Raw genomic sequence first — 24,825 nt, forward strand, 5'->3', positions numbered from 1 at the left:
GTTACAAAATCGTTACTAAGGAACAGTTTAAGTGATCATTAAATGTCTCTGAGTGAGACGGTTAAATTAAATCAATATAAAGTTCTCAATACACTCCAATGTCCACATTTTAACCAAGTTATATTTGTTTACATTTTCCAAAAGGGGCGTGGCTAATTACTTGTGATTTTGTCGTAAAGCTGCAGCGATGTCTCTCACGTCCAGTTGAACTTTCGGTTTATGCTGCGGCGGCTCAAAATAGAAGTCAAAGCGCTTGAAGGATTCGATTTCCCGTTCGGACACTTCCAGTGAAGATAGATTCGTTATGCTGGAGTCGGGGAGGAATACGCTCGATTCTGGAATAATGGGAAATAATGGTTGTTGTATTAATAAAAAAACAGCATCGTCATGCCTTTTATCCCCGAAGGGGTAGGCAGAGATAAGGCACGTAATGCCGCTATACAATGTACACACACTTTCGGCCATATGTGTTATAAGTCCCATGTAATAAGGGGTGAGCCTATTGCCATATACAGGACAATGGCAGACTCCGTGCTATTAATGAGAAATTTTTTAAAAACCGAAACCAGCCCAGCAATACTTCTCTTTATGTAACTATTAAAAATGCGTGTTACATTGTATGTATGTAACATTGTATGAACGGTACTCTTCAGCCTATACTGTACTGTAATACGCAACTCTACCTACTCCATGGGGGATAAGGCGAGATGTTGCATCGCATAAAATATGAGCGAAATGTGAGTCGACTCCTACCATTTACATAAGCCATATAAGTACATATCAGTATATATGCTATATTAGGCTACGTACCTGGATGCGGATGTCTAGCCCCTATGGGGCCGAACCGCCGGTCGTCTGCGGGCGGGGTGGCCGGGGCGGCGCCGGGGGGCAGCTGGCCGACCCCACCGACCCCACCGACCCCGCCACCACTGCTGGTCGACTGGACCGACGACCCCGTAGGCGAACTTCGGGCTGATTGCGCACCTGTAACAATGTATCATCTATAATGCAAAAAAAATAATAGTATGTGATAAGTTTCTGTTTTATACAAAAAAAGTATTAAAGTAGATAAGTACATAATAATATAAAGGATATAAGAATAAGAATTGTAAATTAAAGAGCGCCATTATCGCCAACAAACTGGCTCACAGTTTGGCGATTTTTGTATGTATTTTTATATGTATGTAAAAAAGAAAAAATAAGTCGTATTTCCTTCCCGACGCTATAACTCCAGAACGCACGAACCGATTTCCACGGTTTTGCATTCGTTGGAAATGTCTCGGGCTCCGTGAGGTTTAGAGCAAAGGAAAATCAAGATAAGTGCAGGAAAACAGGGAAAATCCTTGGTGGCGAAACGGAGTTCCCGGGGTTTGCTAGTACATTTAAAAATGTTTTTTGAAAGAAAACATGGTGATGCTGGGCTTATAATTTCTAATTATAAGTTTGAAATCCCCAATAAGTATTGAACAAGATTAATGGTTATTCCTTTGAGAAGCGGCATTTTCTTAGCAGTGGACACTTATATTAGAACACATTACAATATCATAGTACCATCGAGTGAGTTGATCTGACGATGGAATTAGAAGGTCACTGATGGAAACTTGGACTGCCTTCCCAAAGATATATCAAGTTTAGACTTATTAAATATATAGGTAAATCCCATGAACCTATGAATGCTTTCCACCAGAGATGTGCTATGCTACATTGCTGTGGATGCGTTTGGCTTCCACCAATCATATTCATTGGTACACATAGCTTAGCACTGGTGGAAACAGACTCAGCTAAACTATGCTTTTATATGGAAAGATGCGTGTTATGATCCGTATGCTCGTTTACCGGCTTATACTATAAAGAAATATTATTGTAAGAACACAATGTATAGTATACATACCAGGTTTATGTGTAGAGTAGAGCTGGTCCGGCCAGGCGTGTGCCGGCCTGCTGAACAGCGACTCCTCACCCACTCCACACTCTAGGGGGTGGCCCGGCTCCTGCAGGGGGGACATAGTATTATAATTTATTTAATTTATACTTTACTAGCTACTTCCGCGCGGTTTCACCCGCTCTGCTTGGCTGCTATTGGTCATAGCGTGATGTTTTATAGCCTATAGCCTTCCTCGATAAATGGACTATCCAACACAAAAATAATTATTTAAATCGGACCTGTGGTTTCGGAGATTAGCGCGTTTAAACAAACAAACAAACAAACAAACAAACAAACTCTTCAACTTTATAATATTAGTACAGATAGTATAGATTGCACACATACGTAAAACACATTTACATTGCAATAGTGATTAGAGTACATTGAGCGGTCTTATCTCACACGGCGATTTCTTCCAGACAACCTTTGGATGGAATTTATCAAATGATCTGGGAATGGGAATGTAATACTGTTTTAAAGAGACATAATATTTCTGTTTATCACAGATATATCCTGTCTATTCAATAGGAACTATAAATAAATAAATAATAATATAAATAACGGAATAGTCCGTATTTATTTATATACAAATGTTTTAATGGGGATAATAGGGATGATGACGGGGTATGAAAATTAAAAATCTAATTAGTCCGTCAGTTAGGCAATGGAAAAATATTAGACACGTATTTTTTTATTTTGTCATATAAGATAACAATACTTAGACAAAACGAATCAAAGTTTAGGAGTGGGAGCAAATACGTTACTTCTACGTATAAAATGTACCTAAAAGTGACGTCACGCGATATTTTAAATCTGTATATCTTCTTTGAAAGTATTTGTGTCCGTAAGTAAATAAAAAATACGTGTCTAAAATTTAAAAAAAAACTACAAGACGGACATTAAAATAAATTAGTCACGATTTCAACTTCACCATCCGGTACGGGAATCGAACCCATGACACCACAATCTCAACTTTAACATGAAACTAGAAATCATCACACCCATCTCCCACTGGCATAAACACAGACTTCAAAACCCCCAAAACTATGTCCGAGCGGGAATCGAACCCACACCTACTATAAAACACCAAAAGTCAAAGTCATTCATTATTTCAATTAATCCTAGATAAAGCACTTTTAAAACGTGAAATTGAATTGTCCGTCAGTCTGTCAGTCAGTGAAGCTAGTAAAAAACTGGACTTACCTGCGTCTTATAGAATTTCGACTCAGTAACATGATGTATAGACACTTCATTATTTAACTTCGATCCAACCCTTAAACGCTGAAAATAGGGCAACGTATCACCGTTAGCCACATTTTTCAACCCTAAATCATCACTTTTATCACTGAAAAGGGCATTTCTGAAGACATTACGGTCTTCTTGACCAAAGGGGGTGTATAAACCAGTATATTGCTGATCTTCCTGCTTCATAGGCGTTCCTATAGGTTCAGGCCTTTGAATCGGATTGGCAAAGAGAGAAATGTCTGAGTCAAATGCTCTATTCGGTTCCGGTCGAGTTCCTATAGGGTTTGGGGACACCACGGACTTAGGGCTTTGGTTTTCAAAGTACTCCGGTGTTAGGAAATTCCTTTGTTGCTGATCATCCGGTGTCTTAAACAGGGAGTAGCCTTCATCATTCTTCTGTGTAAAGGAAGCTAAGTTCATTATTCGAGTTTGGAAATCATCTGACTTCGGTGAAGCTCGGGGCGGGTCAATGTATTGGGAGTTGTTGTTTTGTATTGGATTGTACGTGTTGGGGTTCACATAATTGTATTGTTGGGGGTAAATGGGGTGTTGGGGGCTCGGAGCCCTGACTCCCATTAAGCTTTGTTGATGCATCATTGTCATTAAAGGATTCCTTATGGTAAACATCCCGTTTGATGTAGGAGTGATGGTGGCTTGGCAGGCATTCGGTGGCATCGGTATTGGGTCTGGTACTCTAATCTGTTCCTGTTTCTTCGCTGGTTGATTGGTGATTTGAACTGGTGGTAAGTTCGGGTGGAACATTGGGTTCCTAAGGGTGACAATCTTGGTCCCATCTTGCTTTTCTTCAGCGGCCGCGGCTGCTTTCTTTGCTTTTTTCTTTGCCTTCTTCGATTTACCCGGTACGGGAGGCGGGTCGGCTATTATAACTGGCTTTGGCGGTTCTGTGGACAAGATTTGTAAATTAGTTATTTTATGTGGACATTAAGGGCCTATGCACACCACGTTTTTTCAACGCGCGGCTCCGGCGCGTTTTTCTCCTACAGAGCAGTTTGTTGTCGTTTGTATCGAAATAAACGCGCGGCACCGGCGCGTGTTTTACACGCGCGTCGACACCGACGGCGCGTTTAAAAAACGTGGTGTGTATATGGTTACATTTTTAAACAAAAAATGTATGTTTATCTATTACACACACATCATTATCTTCTTATGAGATATATTGTATTTTTTGGCAACCAAATGACGCTATTCGTAAAAATCTCAATTTCCATCCAATAGGGAATTAGCTAATGTCACACCATTAGACATTCAATATTTGCAAGCGGTTGTGATTGGACAAATAAGTCTCTTCTTACATTTGCACTGTACAGTTGTAAAATGTAAACAACGTGTAGCGCAATCGAATCCCGCACGAAGCAACTCTTTGTGTGATCCACAAATTGTTGTTTCGGTTCTGGGTGTCATGTGTATGTGAACTTGTATGTTTGTAAACGCACCCACGACACAGGAGAAAATACTAGTGAAGAGGCAATATCTTTTAAAAAATATAATCTTGCCCCTTCTTGTGACTAAGAATACAATAGCCCCCATTCCTAAGTATAAATACCATTTTTTTGTTTTTTTTTTTTGAGGGGGGAAAATCATCCTATGACTTCTCCCGCCTTGGGTGTGGCGGGAGGGAGTGTCAGACTCTTACTAACTAAAAACCACCCCGTTCCTTCTCCTACTTTGAGCCGGAGCCCCGGTAACCTATAGTATAAGTATAAATAACATGACGACGGCTACAACAGACCTGGGTGAGCAGTGCTGAACATGACATTGGCAGGGTCCGCGTTGATGATGGGCGCCGGCCGGGCCACGGGCGTCGGCGCTGCCGGCAACTGGCCCGCTTTCCATAGAGGCTGGAAAGGAAAACAGTTTTAAACAACAAATCATAGGCGAAGCCAGGTTTTAGTTTCGGTAGGGGTTCAAGAAAGTCGACCCACTAAATGTGTGACCAAAACTTCCTTCATACATGACAAACAAAAAAAGACAATTTATGTTATACGTAATAAACAGATTCATAGGTACTCATAGAAACCTTTGCCAAACAGGGGATGTAAGTAGGTACTATGCTAACTAGAAAAATAACGCTCTGTAATGTCTAGGTACGCGAACCCCCAAAGCCCCCCTGGCTACGCCTATGCAACAAAAAGTTAAACCATTATGAAATAAGAGGTAATAAATTGGGAATGCTATGGGTATGGGTGAGATTCGCGAGATCGAAATTGCATTTGCCATAAAACTCAAATAATAGGTAAATGGTAAATGATTATTTTTTTATTTAAATACAAAAATTAATTACCTCAAAACTCAAATAAATGACAATAATAAGGTAAATGACAACTTTTTATTAACACGCTTTTATTTTTAACTAGTGGTCGCCTAGTGGTCGAAATTCGACCATATACGATTTAATTTACAATACCACTTTCCATACGTTCAAGGATAATTTTTATTTAACAAATTGCTATTAGTTTTGTGAAATTCAAATTAATATATTCCGGCGGATCATGAATAACCAAACCTCCTTCAATGAGAAACCTCTTTTCATTTCATATGAGACGTGAGAATATCATCGCAATGTCTATCAACTTTGACGTTTTGTCAAATACGATACTATGCATGGTAGTGTGTGTAATGTTTTATTTATTGATTTAATGTACTTTATAAGCATTATTTTTGAAAAATATTAGCATTTTTCACTTCTCCTACACATAAACTATAAGTGTACCAAATTTTATGCTCCTACGTCCGCGCAATTTTCGTAAAAAGGTTCCGAAAGTTTTTGCATCACGTATTAATATATAGATGTCCGTCTTGTAGATAATTTTAAACATTACAAACGTATTTTTTATTTTCTTACGGAAACAAATACTTTCGAAGATATATCGACTTAAAATATCGCGTGACGTCACTTCTAAATACGTTTTATACGTAGAAATGACATATTTGCTCGCACTCCTAAACTTTAATTCGTTTCATCTAAGTATTTGTTATCTTATATGACAAAATAAAAAAAACGTGTCTAATATTTTTTCATTACCTAACTGACGGACTGAATAGATTTTTAATTTTCATACCCCGTCATCATCCCTATTCGGTTGAACTTACCACAGACTTGATAGGCGGTGGTTCCTTCTTGTCGGAAGGCTGGACTCTGGTCAGGGTTATTCCCGGAGGCAGCTTCAAGTCTGCCACCTGGATACAAACATAGTAGATTAGATTTAGATTAGATATCAGCCATGATCGTCCCACTGCAGGGCAAAGGCCTCCCTACCTTCCTTCCACTCCTCTCTGTTAAATAAACATAGTAACGTGATTTTAATGGGACAAGCCCGCCACAACCTCCCATACCGCTGCAACTCCTGTGCACCAGGATCTACAGTAGATACTACCATGAAAACACCGGAACACTGAAGTCCGTGTGACGTGATATTGTTACATATAACGTAAAATCTGTCTGTGTCTCAAAGAATAGTAAGCGTTGGTTCGCCATGCTTCGGCACTGCTGTGCCGGCTCGACAGGAGTGATACCACGGCCTCACAGAAAACCGACGTGAAACAACGCTTGCTGTGAGAGATTACCGGAGACCCAATTACCCCCTTCGAAATCTACGCAATTCCCGACTCCCCAACAACCCTTAAATACCTAATCCCCAAAAGGTCGGCAAAGGACTTGTAACGGTTCTAGTATTTCAAGTGTCCATGAGCGGCGGCGATTACTTACCATCAGGTGATCCGTCTGCTCGTTTACCAAGTTACAAATACACATATGACCTACCTGTACTCCACAGCTGAGCTGTTCCATGATGCTGCATGACGCTGGCTTTTCCAACTCGTTGCTGCACTGGTTCTGGAAGTAATATAATATTCAATGTAAGTACTAGTCTGATAGTGTAATTGGGTGTTAGATCCAAAGTGTAGATTCGACGTATGTAAGATTCGTAGCAATTGTCGTCCCATTGTTATACCACGGGTAGAAATATAGGCTACATTTTATCCTGATATTGTATCAGCTTTTTTTTCTTTGAAACTTAAATTAGAAATGATATGTATAGAGGGCGCCCTAGACGGACATATATCACTAGTAGAAAGGGACTCAGCTAAGCTGTTTTAATATGGAAAGGTGCGTGCTATGGATGGCTTTCCTACTATCGATACTCGAGCCGCGCATATTGCTCGCACAGCTACATAGCTTAGCATTATTTGCTTTGACGTTCAAAAGTTCGTTCTCGGTCTTTTAGAAATAAATAATTTTCACTTTGACTTTAGTATCAGTGGACACAGTTTCACATCTTAGCTATTACATCTTCGTAGCATAGCTACATAGCACATCTCTGGTGGCACAGCATACCAAAGCTTTAATAATAAAAAAATCTTACCTTCTTACTAACAACTTCAATAGTAGTATCGGGCGTTATGTTAATAACTTGTGTCTTCTGTTGCTGCAATTGCTGCAACTGTTGCTGTTGCTGCTGCTGTTGTTGTTGTTGTTGCTGCTGCTTCTTGTTCTCTTTCTTTGTTGCCGCTTGTTGTTGCTGTTGTTGCGCTGGTTGCTTCGTCTTAGGTTGGGGTTGAGGCGCTGTAAAAAAAATAATTGTTTCAAGTTACAAGTCGAATCTTATGAATTTAGATGAATAGCATAATTATGCTACTACTGCCTCGTTGATAAACGGGTCGCAAATGCGACTGCCGAGCTAGGTGTCTCGGGGTCAATCCCCGGGTCGAGGATAGAAATGCTGGGCGTTTTTCGGGTTTTTCGAAAATTTCTCAGTAGTAGCACGGAGTCTGGAATTATGCCCAGTATATGGCAATAGGCTCACCCCCTATTACATGGGACTTATGGGCCATAAAGTGTACCTCTGTCTACCCCATCGGGGAAAAAAGACGTGAGGTTATAGTCCCTTATAGCCGGGTCTAAGACACCCACGACAAAAGACGTGAGGCTATAGTCCCTTATAGCCGGGTCTAAGACACCCACGACAAAATAAGACTACAAAAATAATACTACTAACCTTTCTCCTGTTTATTCTCCTTTCCTTTCTTCTCATTCTTCTCAGCTTTCTCTTTTTCTTCTCTTCTTTCTTCTCCTTCTTAGTCTCCGCCTTTTTCTCGGCTTTAGTCTTAGCCGGTTCGGGTTTCGGTGGGTCGGGTTTTTTCACTTCTGCCGTCTTCTTTGCTTTGGGTTCTTGCTGTTGCTGTTTCTTCTTTTCTTCTTCTTCCGCCTAAGAAGAGAAGAGATGGTTATTAAAACTTAGTAATTCTTTCTATACTTACTTAATATTGTACAGATGAAGAGTTTGTTTGTTTGAACGCGCTAATCTAAGGAACTATTGGTCCGAATTAAATAATATGTTTTGTGTTGTATAGCGCATTTATCTAGGAAGGCTATAGGCTATAAACATCACGCTATAATCAAAAGGAGCCAAGCAGTCGGCGAAAACTAGTGAAACAACTACTATTGCGCGGTATTACAATACACTTTGATTTTTTTATACCGTGTCGTTTGTCATGGAATGTTGCTCATTATTTAGCGCTAGAGCCACATTATGCCTCTAGCATGGCTTGAAACTAGTCTCATTCCTCGTCAAATAGTTACGTGAGTAAGGCGATAACATAATCATTAATTTAGTATGTCTCACGATAGTTATAATAAAATTCATAGGCGTCGCCGGGGGGGGGGTTGGGGGTTCAAACCCTCCCCGAAATGCGCACTTAGACATTACAGAGCGTTATTTTTCTAGTTAGCATAGTACCTACAACCCCTGTTTGGCAAAGGACTTTATGACTACCTATGAATCTGTTTATTACGTAAATTAATACATATTACATAATTATTGTTTTTTTCTCATGTATGAAGGTTTTTTTTCACACATTTAATGGGTCGACTTTCTTGAACCCCTCCCGAAACTAAAACCTGGCTACGCCTATGATAAAATTAGATTAGAATACCTGTTGTTTGGCCAATAGCTTCCTCTGTTTCTTGGACAGCGGCTGCTCGGGTACCGCGGCGTTGGGTTTAGCTGGCTCCTTGACATCCTTGGTCGACTTCTCTTGTTGTTTCGTCTGATCCTTGTTTTCTTTGTGCTTCTTCTGTGAATAATATGGAGAAAATTTTAATATGGGAAAGTGTGTGTGTGTTTGTGCGTATATTATTAATCAATCACGTCAAAAACGTTGAAAAGAGGGTTGGAAGGGGGTAGCTACTATCAATATGAGTTACTTTTCTTGAGCAAACTTCAAATGAAATTGCCTGAAATATTTTTATAATAACTACAATTTTGTTCTGGAGGCGAGCTATCCTTGCTCGCCGTCCGCAGACCCACAAACTTGAAATACATCTGGTTTTGCTTATCAATGTCTGCTCGTTTGATGATTTATACCATAAACAGGACCCTTAATACGAGTTAGCTTTACGTTCGGCGCTCTGATTGGTTAGTTTATTCGAGCCGGCCAATCAGAGCGCCGAACGCTCTCTCGTTTCAATTACTTTAAACGTAAAACAAACTCATACTAAGGGTACTATATAAATTATTCATGTATTACCTTTTCCTTATCCTTGCCCTTAGCTAGTTGGTTGATGTGAGCTAGTGCTTGTTCCCAGGTCTGCTTGCGACCACTTTCAGCCGCCTTCGCCGCGGCAGACGGCTCTTCGGCAGGTACTGTTAGCACTGGAAAATAAAACATATATTTAATAATAAAATATTAAATAGAATATAATATAGAATAGTAATTTCTATTGCTTGTGAAAACTAGAAATAGTGTAGAAGAGTAATTTTTATTTTTATTGTCCATCTTGTAGATTATTTTAGAATATAGACACGTATTTTTTATTTTATTACAGAAATAATTATTACTTTCAACGATCAATATACGACGAATTTCTGTATATAGTTTTAATATTTCGCGCGCGCGTGCTTTCGCATGATCAGCTGTTAGCAGCGAGGCGCCCGCGTTATCGGAAGACTAGTAACTAGGTAGGTATTTTAACTTTACTTACTTTACTTTATTATTGTGATAAAAATAAAACTAATGAGTATACAAAAAAAAATCTTCGGGAAAGTTGTTTGTAATCATGAGTACAATCACGTGTTTAAATATCGTTCACTAATTATTACAAGAATATAATACCGACCAGTATGCTTGGGCATGGCAGTGGCTCCATCTGGCGGCGCGCGACGTACACACACCATACCGCCGCCCGCCTCGCCTGGGGACAAACACATTCAATATTAAAACAATGTACGTATTTGAATGGCCCCATGTATGTCAGTCTGTTGAGTTATAGGTTTTGTAAAGTGAAGATTATAATGAAAATATGGGGGCGTTCAAGTATAACGTAAGCACTATGGGGAGGGGGGGTGACAAACAAACAAAGACGCCCATCTTTGTGTGATTGTTTTTGATGACATCGCATCGGCAGTAGGGGAGTTTAGATGATGAATTATAAGGTTTTAAACTGACATGGTCACTAACACTATTATTAGAACTTATGACGTTAATCCGTGATCATGGCGCTTGCAACAGTGCCGAAATATCGGAAACTCACCAAAGTGAATTAACATGGTAAATATCCCGTCATAAGTTCTAATAATAGATGATGATTACGTCATCACTACTTTTTTACACTAATCTACACTTACACTTTTTAAATAAAAAATGTTTACGTAAGCTTGGGGGAGGGGGTAAGAGTTATGCTTACATTTGTTGACATGGGAGTGGAGAGGGTAAATAATTGTATTAAATCTATACAATGTTAGGTCATAAAAAACATATTAACCCTTTAACCGCCGCAGTTGTATATAAGCAACTATAAAATATTAAGTTGCTTATATACAACTGCGGCGGTTAAAGGGTTAAAGTAATAAAACTCACTAATAAACGTAGCAGTAGCAGCCTGCTTCTGCTTCTCTAGCTTTTGCTTCTCTAGCTCGATGAGTTGCAAGTGTTGCTGGTGTTGCAACTGTTGCTGCAGCTGTTGTTGTTGTTGCAGCTGTTGTTGCTTCGCTTGCAACGCTGCTTGCTCAAGCTGTAAAAGGATAATGTTTGTTGAATTTTTTTTCAAAGCTTTTTTCAGCTATGTGAATAATATGTAATGGGAATATTTGACATTGGATACTTGTTATTGATATAATCAGTTAGACTTCATCGATTTTTTAAGGGGGGAAAATCATCCAATGCCTTCTCTCGCCAGGGCGAGGAGAGAGGAAGTGTCAGACTCTTACTGACTAAACACCTATTTTTCTAGCCGGAGCCCCGGTAAACCCGCTAGGTAGTCCGCAGCTCTGGAGTTGAGATCCCTCTGTGGTGACTTTATCGGTGGTTAAGCACCTAGCGTCACTAACAGACAGACTGACGGAAAATTCAATTTGACGATTCAAAAGTGCCTAATTAAGGATTATTTTGTGAGTTTAGCTTCGAGAAAGTTCGCAAATGCGAGTAACTACCAATCGAACGATAATTTTCATCTGGAACTATGCCCGATATGGCAACATGCTTATTCTAATTAAGGAGTTTATCTAATTGGTTGGTTTATTCGAGCCGGCCAATCAGAGCGTCGAACGCGCTTACGTTTCGATTACTTTAAACGTAAAGCAAACTCATACTAAGGGTGGTGTCACCAATCCAATCAAGCGACGATGTTGTAACCATATTTAATCTAAATAATTTATCAAATATTCAATATCATCATACCTGAGATTGCGTAGGCCTCTCAGGTTTCCCCTGCACGGCCCTCGACTCCGCTAGTTGTCGCTCGCAGTTCTGCAGTCGCCGGGTGAAGTCCAACACTTGCTTCTCGGCCGCTTGCATTTCCTGTAAAATCATACATACATATTACATATATAGTATAAAACAAAGTCGCTTTCTCTGTCCCTATGTCCCATTGTACGCTTAAATCTTTAAAACTACGCAACGGATTTTGATGCGGTTTTTTTAATAGATAGAGTGATTCAAGAGGAAGGTTTATATGTATAATACATGCGTATATAATACATGCATAGCTGCAATGCGAAGCTGGGGCGGGTCGTTAGTAACATTATAAATGTGAAAGTGAATTTGTTTGGATGTTTGTCTGTTAATTACGCTGAAACTACTGAACGGATTTTGATGAAATTTTATATACAGACAGGGTATGAGTTGACTTGGGTGACAGCATACCATCAAAGATATATCGAAATACTTTTGAAGATATATTGATTTGAAATATCGCATGACGTAACTTCTACGTACATTTTAAACGTAGAAATTACGCACCTTCTCGTTCAATTTTCCTCGATTTTTATTTGCGTTAAATTTTTTTGTGTTTCTTTTTTTGGAGCATCGTGCTCGGTGCTAAATAAAAAAACACTATCTTTCTTTCTTCCTTTACTTTATCGCACTCCCAAACTTTGATTATGATTATGACAAATATATTTTTAATTTGTAATTCATTTAAATATTCGTCCACTATACATAGACATCTTTATCCCTACTAAGTATAAACATACCTTAGAAGTAGTATTCATGAGTGTGGTCAGTTCTCCGAGTTGTTCAGCAACGAGCTGCACCTTCGCTTGCTGCGCCGGGTTTAATTTCTGCTTTTTACCTGTACAATATAAATAATTATATTTAGATAGGCGACAAAGGAGCCCTAAATAGTTTGATCGGAAATTACGAAGGAACTAAGATCATTTTATATGCTTTAGGGTGTTTTTACACCGGATATGTACTATTTATTTATGTAGCTATGCTACAAAGATGTAGTATAACTATGTGACCGTTTCTATTGATACTAAGCTATGTAGCTGTGCGAGGAAGATACGCAGCTCGAGTATGTGATGTATCGATAGTAGGGAAGTCATCCATAGCACGCATCTATAGCACGTATCCATAGTATGTATTTTTCTATATAAAAAACATTGTTTAGTTGAACCGGTTTTTACCATTGTTAATTCTATGTGAACAGCTCCATGTTTCTTGACCACAGAATAGTTGTAATATTGTAGGTTGTCTAGGAATGTTACGGACACGTGCCGCGGTTATTGCGATGCCATATTTGCAAAGAGTGCTCAAATTAGTTCATAGAGTATAATGCACTTTTTGTCTTACTTACTGGGCCTAATTCGTGCATTTTTCGTATATCGTCATCCAAGATGATAATCAATACATGGTTTAAATGAAGTCATGAGAGGTCTCCTCACACGGTACGCATTACCTTTCTGTATTTTAAGCTGAATTTTTGTGTATAGACTCTGTTCAACCTGTATTCATCAGGGCTTCTTGATGTATATGGGTATTTTGTTACACGTTGTATATGAATGCAATAAATGATTAGAGTTTATGTGGTACACCCGCGTGAAGAGTGCTAGTGGTAATTAATTGTGTTGTACCTTTCTTCCCCGGCTTGTTGTGTTGCTGCAGCGTGGCGCGGGTGGCGTCGAGGCGTCGCTTGGCGGCGTTCCGCGCCACAAGATTAGTAGAAACAGCGAGTTACCTTTCTTCCCCGGCTTGTTGTGTTGCTGCAGCGTGGCGCGGGTGGCGTCGAGGCGTCGCTTGGCGGCGTTCCGCGCCACAAGATTAGTAGAAACAGCGAGTTACCTTTCTTCCCCGGCTTGTTGTGTTGCTGCAGCGTGGCGCGGGTGGCGTCGAGGCGTCGCTTGGCGGCGTTCCGCGCCACAAGATTAGTAGAAACAGCGAGTTACCTTTCTTCCCCGGCTTGTTGTGTTGCTGCAGCGTGGCGCGGGTGGCGTCGAGGCGTCGCTTGGCGGCGTTCCGCGCCACAAGATTAGTAGAAACAGCGAGTTACCTTTCTTCCCCGGCTTGTTGTGTTGCTGCAGCGTGGCGCGGGTGGCGTCGAGGCGTCGCTTGGCGGCGTTCCGCGCCACAAGATTAGTAGAAACAGCGAGTTACCTTTCTTCCCCGGCTTGTTGTGTTGCTGCAGCGTGGCGCGGGTGGCGTCGAGGCGTCGCTTGGCGGCGTTCCGCGCCACAAGATTAGTAGAAACAGCGAGTTACCTTTCTTCCCCGGCTTGTTGTGTTGCTGCAGCGTGGCGCGGGTGGCGTCGAGGCGTCGCTTGGCGGCGTTCCGCGCCACAAGATTAGTAGAAACAGCGAGTTACCTTTCTTCCCCGGCTTGTTGTGTTGCTGCAGCGTGGCGCGGGTGGCGTCGAGGCGTCGCTTGGCGGCGTTCCGCGCCACAAGATTAGTAGAAACAGCGAGTTACCTTTCTTCCCCGGCTTGTTGTGTTGCTGCAGCGTGGCGCGGGTGGCGTCGAGGCGTCGCTTGGCGGCGTTCCGCGCCACAAGATTAGTAGAAACAGCGAGTTACCTTTCTTCCCCGGCTTGTTGTGTTGCTGCAGCGTGGCGCGGGTGGCGTCGAGGCGTCGCTTGGCGGCGTTCCGCGCCACAAGATTAGTAGAAACAGCGAGTTACCTTTCTTCCCCGGCTTGTTGTGTTGCTGCAGCGTGGCGCGGGTGGCGTCGAGGCGTCGCTTGGCGGCGTTCCGCGCCACAAGATTAGTAGAAACAGCGAGTTACCTTTCTTCCCCGGCTTGTTGTGTTGCTGCAGCGTGGCGCGGGTGGCGTCGAGGCGTCGCTTGGCGGCGTTCCGCGCCACAAGATTAGTAGAAACAGCGAGTTACCTTTCTTCCCCGGCTTGTTGTGTTGCTGCAGCGTGGCGCGGGTGGCGTCGAGGCGTCGCTTGGCGGCGTTCCGCGCCACAAGATTAGTAGAAACAGCGAGTTACCTTTCTTCCCCGGCTTGTTGTGTTGCTGCAGCGTGGCGCGGGTGGCGTCGAGGCGTCGCTTGGCGGCGTTCCGCGCCACAAGATTAGTAGAAACAGCGAGTTACCTTTCTTCCCCGGCTTGTTGTGTTGCTGCAGCGTGGCGCGGGTGGCGTCGAGGCGTCGCTTGGCGGCGTTCCGCGCCACAAGATTAGTAGAAACAGCGAGTTACCTTTCTTCCCCGGCTTGTTGTGTTGCTGCAGCGTGGCGCGGGTGGCGTCGAGGCGTCGCTTGGCGGCGTTCCGCGCCACAAGATTAGTAGAAACAGCGAGTTACCTTTCTTCCCCGGCTTGTTGTGTTGCTGCAGCGTGGCGCGGGTGGCGTCGAGGCGTCGCTTGGCGGCGTTCCGCGCCACAAGATTAGTAGAAACAGCGAGTTACCTTTCTTCCCCGGCTTGTTGTGTTGCTGCAGCGTGGCGCGGGTGGCGTCGAGGCGTCGCTTGGCGGCGTTCCGCGCCACAAGATTAGTAGAAACAGCGAGTTACCTTTCTTCCCCGGCTTGTTGTGTTGCTGCAGCGTGGCGCGGGTGGCGTCGAGGCGTCGCTTGGCGGCGTTCCGCGCCACAAGATTAGTAGAAACAGCGAGTTACCTTTCTTCCCCGGCTTGTTGTGTTGCTGCAGCGTGGCGCGGGTGGCGTCGAGGCGTCGCTTGGCGGCGTTCCGCGCCACAAGATTAGTAGAAACAGCGAGTTACCTTTCTTCCCCGGCTTGTTGTGTTGCTGCAGCGTGGCGCGGGTGGCGTCGAGGCGTCGCTTGGCGGCGTTCCGCGCCACAAGATTAGTAGAAACAGCGAGTTACCTTTCTTCCCCGGCTTGTTGTGTTGCTGCAGCGTGGCGCGGGTGGCGTCGAGGCGTCGCTTGGCGGCGTTCCGCGCCACAAGATTAGTAGAAACAGCGAGTTACCTTTCTTCCCCGGCTTGTTGTGTTGCTGCAGCGTGGCGCGGGTGGCGTCGAGGCGTCGCTTGGCGGCGTTCCGCGCCACAAGATTAGTAGAAACAGCGAGTTACCTTTCTTCCCCGGCTTGTTGTGTTGCTGCAGCGTGGCGCGGGTGGCGTCGAGGCGTCGCTTGGCGGCGTTCCGCGCCACAAGATTAGTAGAAACAGCGAGTTACCTTTCTTCCCCGGCTTGTTGTGTTGCTGCAGCGTGGCGCGGGTGGCGTCGAGGCGTCGCTTGGCGGCGTTCCGCGCCACAAGATTAGTAGAAACAGCGAGTTACCTTTCTTCCCCGGCTTGTTGTGTTGCTGCAGCGTGGCGCGGGTGGCGTCGAGGCGTCGCTTGGCGGCGTTCCGCGCCACAAGATTAGTAGAAACAGCGAGTTACCTTTCTTCCCCGGCTTGTTGTGTTGCTGCAGCGTGGCGCGGGTGGCGTCGAGGCGTCGCTTGGCGGCGTTCCGCGCCACAAGATTAGTAGAAACAGCGAGTTACCTTTCTTCCCCGGCTTGTTGTGTTGCTGCAGCGTGGCGCGGGTGGCGTCGAGGCGTCGCTTGGCGGCGTTCCGCGCCACAAGATTAGTAGAAACAGCGAGTTACCTTTCTTCCCCGGCTTGTTGTGTTGCTGCAGCGTGGCGCGGGTGGCGTCGAGGCGTCGCTTGGCGGCGTTCCGCGCCACAAGATTAGTAGAAACAGCGAGTTACCTTTCTTCCCCGGCTTGTTGTGTTGCTGCAGCGTGGCGCGGGTGGCGTCGAGGCGTCGCTTGGCGGCGTTCCGCGCCACAAGATTAGTAGAAACAGCGAGTTACCTTTCTTCCCCGGCTTGTTGTGTTGCTGCAGCGTGGCGCGGGTGGCGTCGAGGCGTCGCTTGGCGGCGTTCCGCGCCACAAGATTAGTAGAAACAGCGAGTTACCTTTCTTCCCCGGCTTGTTGTGTTGCTGCAGCGTGGCCCTGGTGGCGTCGAGGCGTCGCTTGGCGGCGTTCCGCGCCACAAGATTAGTAGAAACAGCGAGTTACCTTTCTTCCCCGGCTTGTTGTGTTGCTGCAGCGTGGCGCGGGTGGCGTCGAGGCGTCGCTTGGCGGCGTTCCGCGCCACAAGATTAGTAGAAACAGCGAGTTACCTTTCTTCCCCGGCTTGTTGTGTTGCTGCAGCGTGGCGCGGGTGGCGTCGAGGCGTCGCTTGGCGGCGTTCCGCGCCACAAGATTAGTAGAAACAGCGAGTTACCTTTCTTCCCCGGCTTGTTGTGTTGCTGCAGCGTGGCGCGGGTGGCGTCGAGGCGTCGCTTGGCGGCGTTCCGCGCCACAAGATTAGTAGAAACAGCGAGTTACCTTTCTTCCCCGGCTTGTTGTGTTGCTGCAGCGTGGCGCGGGTGGCGTCGAGGCGTCGCTTGGCGGCGTTCCGCGCCACAAGATTAGTAGAAACAGCGAGTTACCTTTCTTCCCCGGCTTGTTGTGTTGCTGCAGCGTGGCGCGGGTGGCGTCGAGGCGTCGCTTGGCGGCGTTCCGCGCCACAAGATTAGTAGAAACAGCGAGTTACCTTTCTTCCCCGGCTTGTTGTGTTGCTGCAGCGTGGCGCGGGTGGCGTCGAGGCGTCGCTTGGCGGCGTTCCGCGCCACAAGATTAGTAGAAACAGCGAGTTACCTTTCTTCCCCGGCTTGTTGTGTTGCTGCAGCGTGGCGCGGGTGGCGTCGAGGCGTCGCTTGGCGGCGTTCCGCGCCACAAGATTAGTAGAAACAGCGAGTTACCTTTCTTCCCCGGCTTGTTGTGTTGCTGCAGCGTGGCGCGGGTGGCGTCGAGGCGTCGCTTGGCGGCGTTCCGCGCCACAAGATTAGTAGAAACAGCGAGTTACCTTTCTTCCCCGGCTTGTTGTGTTGCTGCAGCGTGGCGCGGGTGGCGTCGAGGCGTCGCTTGGCGGCGTTCCGCGCGACGTGCAGCGCGTCCAGCTCGCGACGCGCGCGGGCTAACTCCGCCGCCACCGCCGCGCGCTCCTCCAGGAGACGAGACTCCAGCTGAGGAAGTAAGGGTTAGTTCAGACATGCGGGAACAGCGCGGTTATGTCTAAACAATTACATAATCTATAATATAAAAATAGGTAAGGTTTTCCTTCCTGTCGCTATAACTCCAGTACGCACGAACTGATTTCCACGGTTATGCATTCGTTGGAAAGGTCGGGCTCCGTGAGGTTTATAGCAACAAGGTTTATAGAAAATTCAGAAAAAATTCAAGGAAGGAAAAGCAGGAAAACAGGGAAAATCATTGATGGCGAAACGGAGTTCGCCGAGTTTGCTAGTAACTCATACAAATAAGACCCGCGCGATTTCCATGCGATTCTGAAATCGCATCGTGTTTGAACTAGCTCTAACGGCCAATCAGTTCATCTTTGATTAGACTATTCTATAGAGCTGAAGAATGCGTTTGGTCGGAGGATACTCCTTTTCTTGAGGGCACTAGACTACTCTCCAAAAATGTAGTAATCTCCAGAAACAATGATCGGAATTGAATAATTATTTTTGTGTTAATCCATTTATCGAATAAGACTGTAAAACATTACCACGATAAATAGGAGCCAGCCAGAGCGGGTGAAACCGCAAGAAAGTAGCAAGTTTTCGTTAAAATTTTAAAATATTCAGTTACAAAGAGAGGGTGATATATTACAAAAGTAATACAATAACTCCCTTTTACAGTCTTATGTGAGGTAAGATAAAGTATCAAACTCCTACATATAACCAGAGCCCCGGTTTAAAAATCTCCGAAAAATATGATCATATATTTAAACACCCTTTTATAACCCGTATTCACAAAAACAAATTATTTGAATTTCCTTTATTTTTATAATAAATTAAACTACATTTGGCGCTCTAATTGACCGCGAATAAACCAAGCAAATAGAATCCTTAGTACGAGAACTCCAAACGCGCTTTCAATTTTTTTACTTTAAACATGAAGCTAACTCATTCTAAGACTTATTTCATTCTAAGACATTCTAAGACTACTGCTTACCTTCTTAGCCTTCTGCCGTTGCTTCTTGGCCCGCTTCTTGCCCCGGTCGACATGTCGCGCGGGACCCTCAATGTACTGCAGCAGCGCGTCCAGGTCCCGCGTGTCCTCCGGCCGGGAACCGCGCCAGCATGACCCACTGCAAGAGACACGTTATCTATATATTAATAAGTGATGCAAAAACTTTTGACCCCTTTTTACGACGGACGTAGGAGCATAAAATTTGGTACACTTATAGTTTATGTGTAGGAGAAGTGCAGAACGCTAATATTTTTCAAAAATAATGCTTATAAAGAACATTAAATCAATAAATAAGTGTGGGAGAGCCATGCTTCGGCTCGGATGAGCCGGCTCGACCGGAGTGATACCACGGCCTCACAGTACACCGACGTGAAACAACGCTTGCGTTGTGTAAGTAAGGTTACCGGAGGCCCAATTACCCCTCTTCCCAATCTTCCCAATCCCCGATTCCCGAACAACCCTTAAATACCTAACCCTCAAAAGGCCGGCAACGCGCTTGTAACACCTCTGGTGTTTCGGGTGTCCATGGGCAGTGATGACGTCACTTCTCCTATCCACTCCTAAACATTGATTCGTTTTATCTAAGTATTGTTATCTTATACGACAAAATAAAAATTACGTGTCTAATATTTTTCATTACCTAACTGACGGACTAAATAGATTTTTAATTTTCATACACCGTCATCATACGTATACTGAGGCAAGCTCAAATTTCGGACCTTTCGATAATTCGAAATATTTTAGAAACAACTTGTCGCAAAGAAGTTTATAAGAAAAATGTGTATAATATATGTCTATTAATTTATGACATACATAATTTATGACTACAGGGTGATCTATTCAAAAAGGAACTAACAGAATGGCTACTAATATTGTAATTATATAATTTATAACGGTGACATTGAAATGAAATTATGAAATGCTATTTATTTTCTGTAAGTAGGTTATAAAATAACACTTTTACACATCAATATCTTAAAAAACTAGGCGAGGCCGGCATTTCCTATCGGACTACTCTGAGAAGAAATGCCGAAACAAACTCACAGGTCTTTTAAGGTCCTCTTAAGGTCCAGACAATGAAATAGAAGATAATGTGAGACATTAATTTGCTTGCTTGCAGGCAGAATATAATGACTTTAGGCTGTAAGATCTTCCTTTGTAAAATATGTATTTCTTGCGAATAAATTAAATTTGAATTTGAACCCACTCACCCAGAACATCCACTGGAAGTAGAGAAGACACTAGTATCCCTGCTAGACAGGGACACAGTGCTCCTCTGCTGCCCCGCCCTGCTCTGTCTGGCCTGTTGCTGCTGTTGCTGTTGCTGCTGCAACCGCTGTTGTTGCTGTTGTTGCTGCTGCGCCTGTTGCTGTTGTTGCTGTTGCGCCTGTTGCTGTTGTTGTTGTTGCTGTTGCTGGAGTTTTTGTTGTAAGAGCTGTAAGAGAAGAGAATTTGTCAGCAACAAATTATTTAGAGGCTCGGTGCTATTTAAGGTAAGCGTCCACAGGCCCGCATCGTACGCATCGCATGCATTGTACTCATCGCACGCATCGGTCGGATCGTATGCATCGGACGGATCGCACGCATCGGTCAGATCGTACGCATCGGTCGGATCGTACGCATCGGTCGGATCGGTCGGATCGCAGGAATCGGTCGGATCGCACGTATCGCACGCATCGGACGGATCGCACGGATCGGTCGGATCGCACGGATCGGACGGATCGCACGTATCGCACGGATCGGTCGGATCGCACGGATCGGTCGGATCGCACGTATCGGTCGGATCGCACGTATCGGTCGGATCGCACGCATCGGTCGGATCGGTCGGATCGCACGTATCGGTCGGATCGCACGTATCGGTCGGATCGCACGTATCGGTCGGATCGCACGGATCGGTCGGATCGCACGTATCGGTCGGATCGCACGTATCGGTCGGATCGCTCGTATCGCACGTATCGGTCGGATCGCACGTATCGGACGGATCGCACGTATCGGACGGATCGCACGTATCGGTCGGATCGGTCGGATCGCACGCATCGGTTGGATCGCACGTATCGGTCGGATCGCATCATCGGCAATGTCTACATGCGACGTCATACGTCGTCAGTATGCATCGCATAGGAATACCGATGTCAAATCCGAGTGTAAGTAACATCGGCAATCTGATTGTTAATGTTCGCGTCGGCAATCCGATCCCCGTCAATACAGAGAACGCAGTCTGAAAAATGTATCCGTTTGATGCGATGCGTACGACGCGTACGATGCGGACCTGTGAACGCTTACTTGTAGATTAGTTATATGGATAACTAACCTGTTGCTGCTGTTGCCGTATCTGTTGCTGTTGTTGCGGTGTGAGCGTGGGCTTGTTGTGTATGGGCAGGTCGTATATCGGCTCCGGCTTCTTCTGTTGCTGCTGTTGCTGCAACTGCTGTTGTTGCAGTTGCTGTTGCTGCAGCTGCTGTTGCTGGAATTGCACTTGGGCTTGTTGCTGTTGTTGTTGTTTTAGTTGCTGTAACAATAAAATGTGTTTGATGTGTTATTCCAGATCATAATCTACCTCTGTTCCAAATTTCATCCCGATCCCTTCAGTAATTTTGACGTGATTGAGTAACAAACATACATACAAACTCACAAACATTTGCATTTATAATATTAGTAAGATAATCAAATTGAATTATATTTTTTCGAAATGTCACCATATTTCTGAATGGCTTTTGAAGATTTATAAAGAGTGACCGGTAATTAGTGAACGATATTTAAACAGGTGGTTGTACTCATGATTACAAACAACTTTCCCAAAGAAACCATCTCTGTATACTAATTAGTTTTATACAATGTGATAGGCGTGGGACTTCTAACCCGTTAAGGCTGAGTACTACATCTAATTTTATCGACAAAAAAATAATATGGGGGGTTGAACCCCTAATTGAAAATATAGGAAAATAGTGATTTTTTCGGTAAGAATAATTCACAAATTATTTTTTTTCTCACCAAAACATTATCAAACATATGAAAAAAGTAATGAATTAGTTAGCCAAGGTTATTAGCTACCGTTTGTCGTCTTTTTTTTGTTTCTACGACGCATACAACCTTTTGATATCAAAAAAAGTAAAAAAAATATTAAAATGGCCATAATTTTCAGGGGGAGGGGATTCGACCCCTTCGACCCAGGACTTTTGTCGTTAAAATTAGATGTAGTATTCAGCCTTAACGGGTTAGAAGTCTCGCCCCTATCATATTGTATTTATCACAATAACAAAGTAAAGTTTCAAAATACCTACCTAGTTATTAGTCTTCCGATAACGCGGGCGCCTCGCTGCTAACAGCTGATCATGCGAAAGCACGCGCGAGCGAAATTTGTTGTTTTGTTATTGTGATAAAAATAAAACTAATGAGTATACAATAGGGATTGCAATCCGGTATCATTTTCAATCCGGACGGATTTCACCGGATTGATGCTAATCCCGGATTTTAAAGTTACTTAGGGCCTAGTATTTAGTAGTTTTTAGTTTTGATAATAAATGTATAAAAAGAAAATAAAATACGTATTTATGGAAAATAAAATCACTTTTAATTATATGTTTTGGTATTAATTGTAATTTTTGGCACTATTTGTACTAAATCAAATTATGAAACTATTTTTAATAATAAAGTAATCAGTCTGACTCTCACTTATTGCTGTACCTATTTATGTACCTAAGTATCTGAAAGTACTTAAGTATTAAACTCTTATTAATAATCTACACAGTTAGGTTATAACAAAACAGTCTTTTAAATTTGTACTTATAAAATCAACAACTTCAGTTCATAATCCTATGAAACAAAACAAGAAGCATTTATTTTTTGCAATGCAAAATTCAAATGAAAATCATTTCTGTGCCTGAAAAAACGATCTTAGAAAACAAATAGTGTTTATAGTACTGTCTCCTAGTCTGCTTCTGATGGCACTACAAATATAACCTGCGGCAGAAAAGGCCATTTCTGCCTCAACACTGATTGACATAATCGCCATCAAGTAACTGTAGATCAGCGAAATGTGTTTTCCTTTTACTCCTACTACTTCATACACAGTCATTTCTTTTTTAAGTATTTTCTCATAATCTGTTTCTTTTTTAGCATTAACTTTCCCCCTATACCCTTTTTTTCTTGCAGAATTTGATTTTCTAGTTCCTCTTTTAATGTAATGTTCTTTACCGGATCCGCCACCGGATCCGGCGCCGACTCACCGGATCCGGTAGGTCCAAAAACACACCGGATCCGCCGGACCGGATTGCAATCCCTAGTATACAAAAAAGTTTCTTTGGGAAAGTTGATTGTAATCATGAGTCAACCAGTCAGCATATATAAAACTATTATTTTGAATTTATCTCAGACATACGCTACATATTGTTGCACCTATCTCCCATTGAGGGTAGGCAGAGACACTAGATTTCTACTTTATAAGTTATAACATACCTGTAATCGTATCTGCTCCATGGCGTTGGGATTGACCTTGCCCTCAGCCTTCAGTCCGGGCGGCACGTCGATTTGTACCGGGGCGGAGCGCTGTAGCATCTGAACATATTATAATAGGTTCATAAAGGGGTGTTTTACACTAGCTGATGTCTAAGGGTTCAAGGTACATTTCACATTAGATGATGCCTATGGGTTCAGTCGCGTGGATTAAGAACTTTGTGATAAGAAATTAATTCCAGATTAAATAAAAAAAATGCAATTTCTGACGAATAAACAAGTCGTATCTTTCATAAAAAAAGAGTCAATTAACTATAGAAAACTAGCCCATTTTAGTACAAAATCTGTGGATCGATCATGATTTTTGACAGTAATGCAAAAAAATATTACAGTTAAACTCTCTAGATTGAGCCTAGTCTAGTCTTTATTTGAAAATTTTATACGTTCCTTTGAACGCAACGCAATTTTATATAATTGTTCAATAGTGACGTAGTTAGCTCCCACTCCTAAACTTTGACACGTTTTATGTTAGCATTGTTATCTTATACGACAAAATAAAAAATGCGTGTCTAATATTTTCTTCATTACCTAACTGACGGACTCATCGTCACGTCACGTCATCATCCCTATTCATCAATTTATAGAGGAAGGCTATAAAACTCACGCTACGTTCAATAACAACCAGGAAGCAGGAAAAACCGCGTGGGAGTAGTGAGTATGTTATATTACCTTGGCCTTCTGTGCCTTCTTGAGTTTTAGCGAGACCGACGAACATAGATCCTGTTCGTTGGTCTGGTATAGTTTTTTATATATAGAGACTAGCAAACCCAGCGAACTCCGTTTCGCCACCAATGATTTTCCCTGTTTTTCTGCTTTACTCTTGAATTTTTCCTGAATTTTCTTTGCTATAAACCTCACGGAGCCCGAGACCTTTCCAACGAATGCAAAACCGTGGAAATCGGTTCGTGCGTTCTGGAGTTATAGCGTCAGGAAGGAAAACCCGACTTATTTTTATATAATAGATTGGAATAAATGATTTGACTTCAACTTAACCCTTACCTTAGCCTTCTCCCCCGCGGCTCCTGCGGTGGGTTTGTCGGACACGGCCATGCGCGCCATCTTGTCGGCCAGCTGCCGCTGCTGCAGGTCCAGGGACTGCCGCTTCTGCTGCACCTGCGCCGCAGTCAGCGTCGGCGGCTGCGACTTCGGGAGAGCCTGGGAATTGATTTAGGTTATGGGTGATTTAGGTTATTTGCTTATGGGCAGACGTGCTCCACCGTAGGCCGCATCATCACTTACCATCAGGTGAGATAGCGGCCAAACGTCGACCCATTAAATGTAAGAAATAAGGTGTTAAAATCATCATTAAATCGGCTTCAAGATGTAATTACTACTACTTCTAGATTGGTTAATTGTATGAGGGTCGGGAACAGGCTCCTGGGGAAAGCCTAGAAAATCAAAGTCATAATCAAAGCATTTATTTCAATTAATCCTAAATAAGGCAC

At 43.5% G+C, this 24,825-nt stretch overlaps 1 protein-coding gene across 1 annotated transcript in view; it reads right to left on the bottom strand.

Annotated features, from left to right (window-relative positions):
• LOC126911843 (uncharacterized) overlaps positions 1 to 24,825 on the bottom strand; it is a 57,712-nt gene continuing 32,887 nt past the window's right edge. The window contains 21 exon segments of the mRNA XM_050700818.1: positions 1 to 335; positions 811 to 984; positions 1,892 to 1,991; positions 3,128 to 4,071; positions 4,920 to 5,028; positions 6,281 to 6,367; positions 6,951 to 7,022; positions 7,552 to 7,751; positions 8,181 to 8,394; positions 9,122 to 9,262; positions 9,716 to 9,840; positions 10,305 to 10,379; positions 11,045 to 11,198; positions 11,864 to 11,983; positions 12,658 to 12,755; positions 17,700 to 17,859; positions 18,851 to 18,986; positions 20,080 to 20,303; positions 21,180 to 21,377; positions 23,324 to 23,422; positions 24,380 to 24,535. Of these exon segments, the coding sequence (XP_050556775.1) occupies positions 157 to 335; positions 811 to 984; positions 1,892 to 1,991; positions 3,128 to 4,071; positions 4,920 to 5,028; positions 6,281 to 6,367; positions 6,951 to 7,022; positions 7,552 to 7,751; positions 8,181 to 8,394; positions 9,122 to 9,262; positions 9,716 to 9,840; positions 10,305 to 10,379; positions 11,045 to 11,198; positions 11,864 to 11,983; positions 12,658 to 12,755; positions 17,700 to 17,859; positions 18,851 to 18,986; positions 20,080 to 20,303; positions 21,180 to 21,377; positions 23,324 to 23,422; positions 24,380 to 24,535 (3,765 nt within the window). The 3' untranslated portion in view covers positions 1 to 156.

This window comes from Spodoptera frugiperda, chromosome 19 (genome assembly GCF_023101765.2).
Source record: "Spodoptera frugiperda isolate SF20-4 chromosome 19, AGI-APGP_CSIRO_Sfru_2.0, whole genome shotgun sequence".
Classification (NCBI taxonomy): domain Eukaryota; kingdom Metazoa; phylum Arthropoda; class Insecta; order Lepidoptera; family Noctuidae; genus Spodoptera; species Spodoptera frugiperda.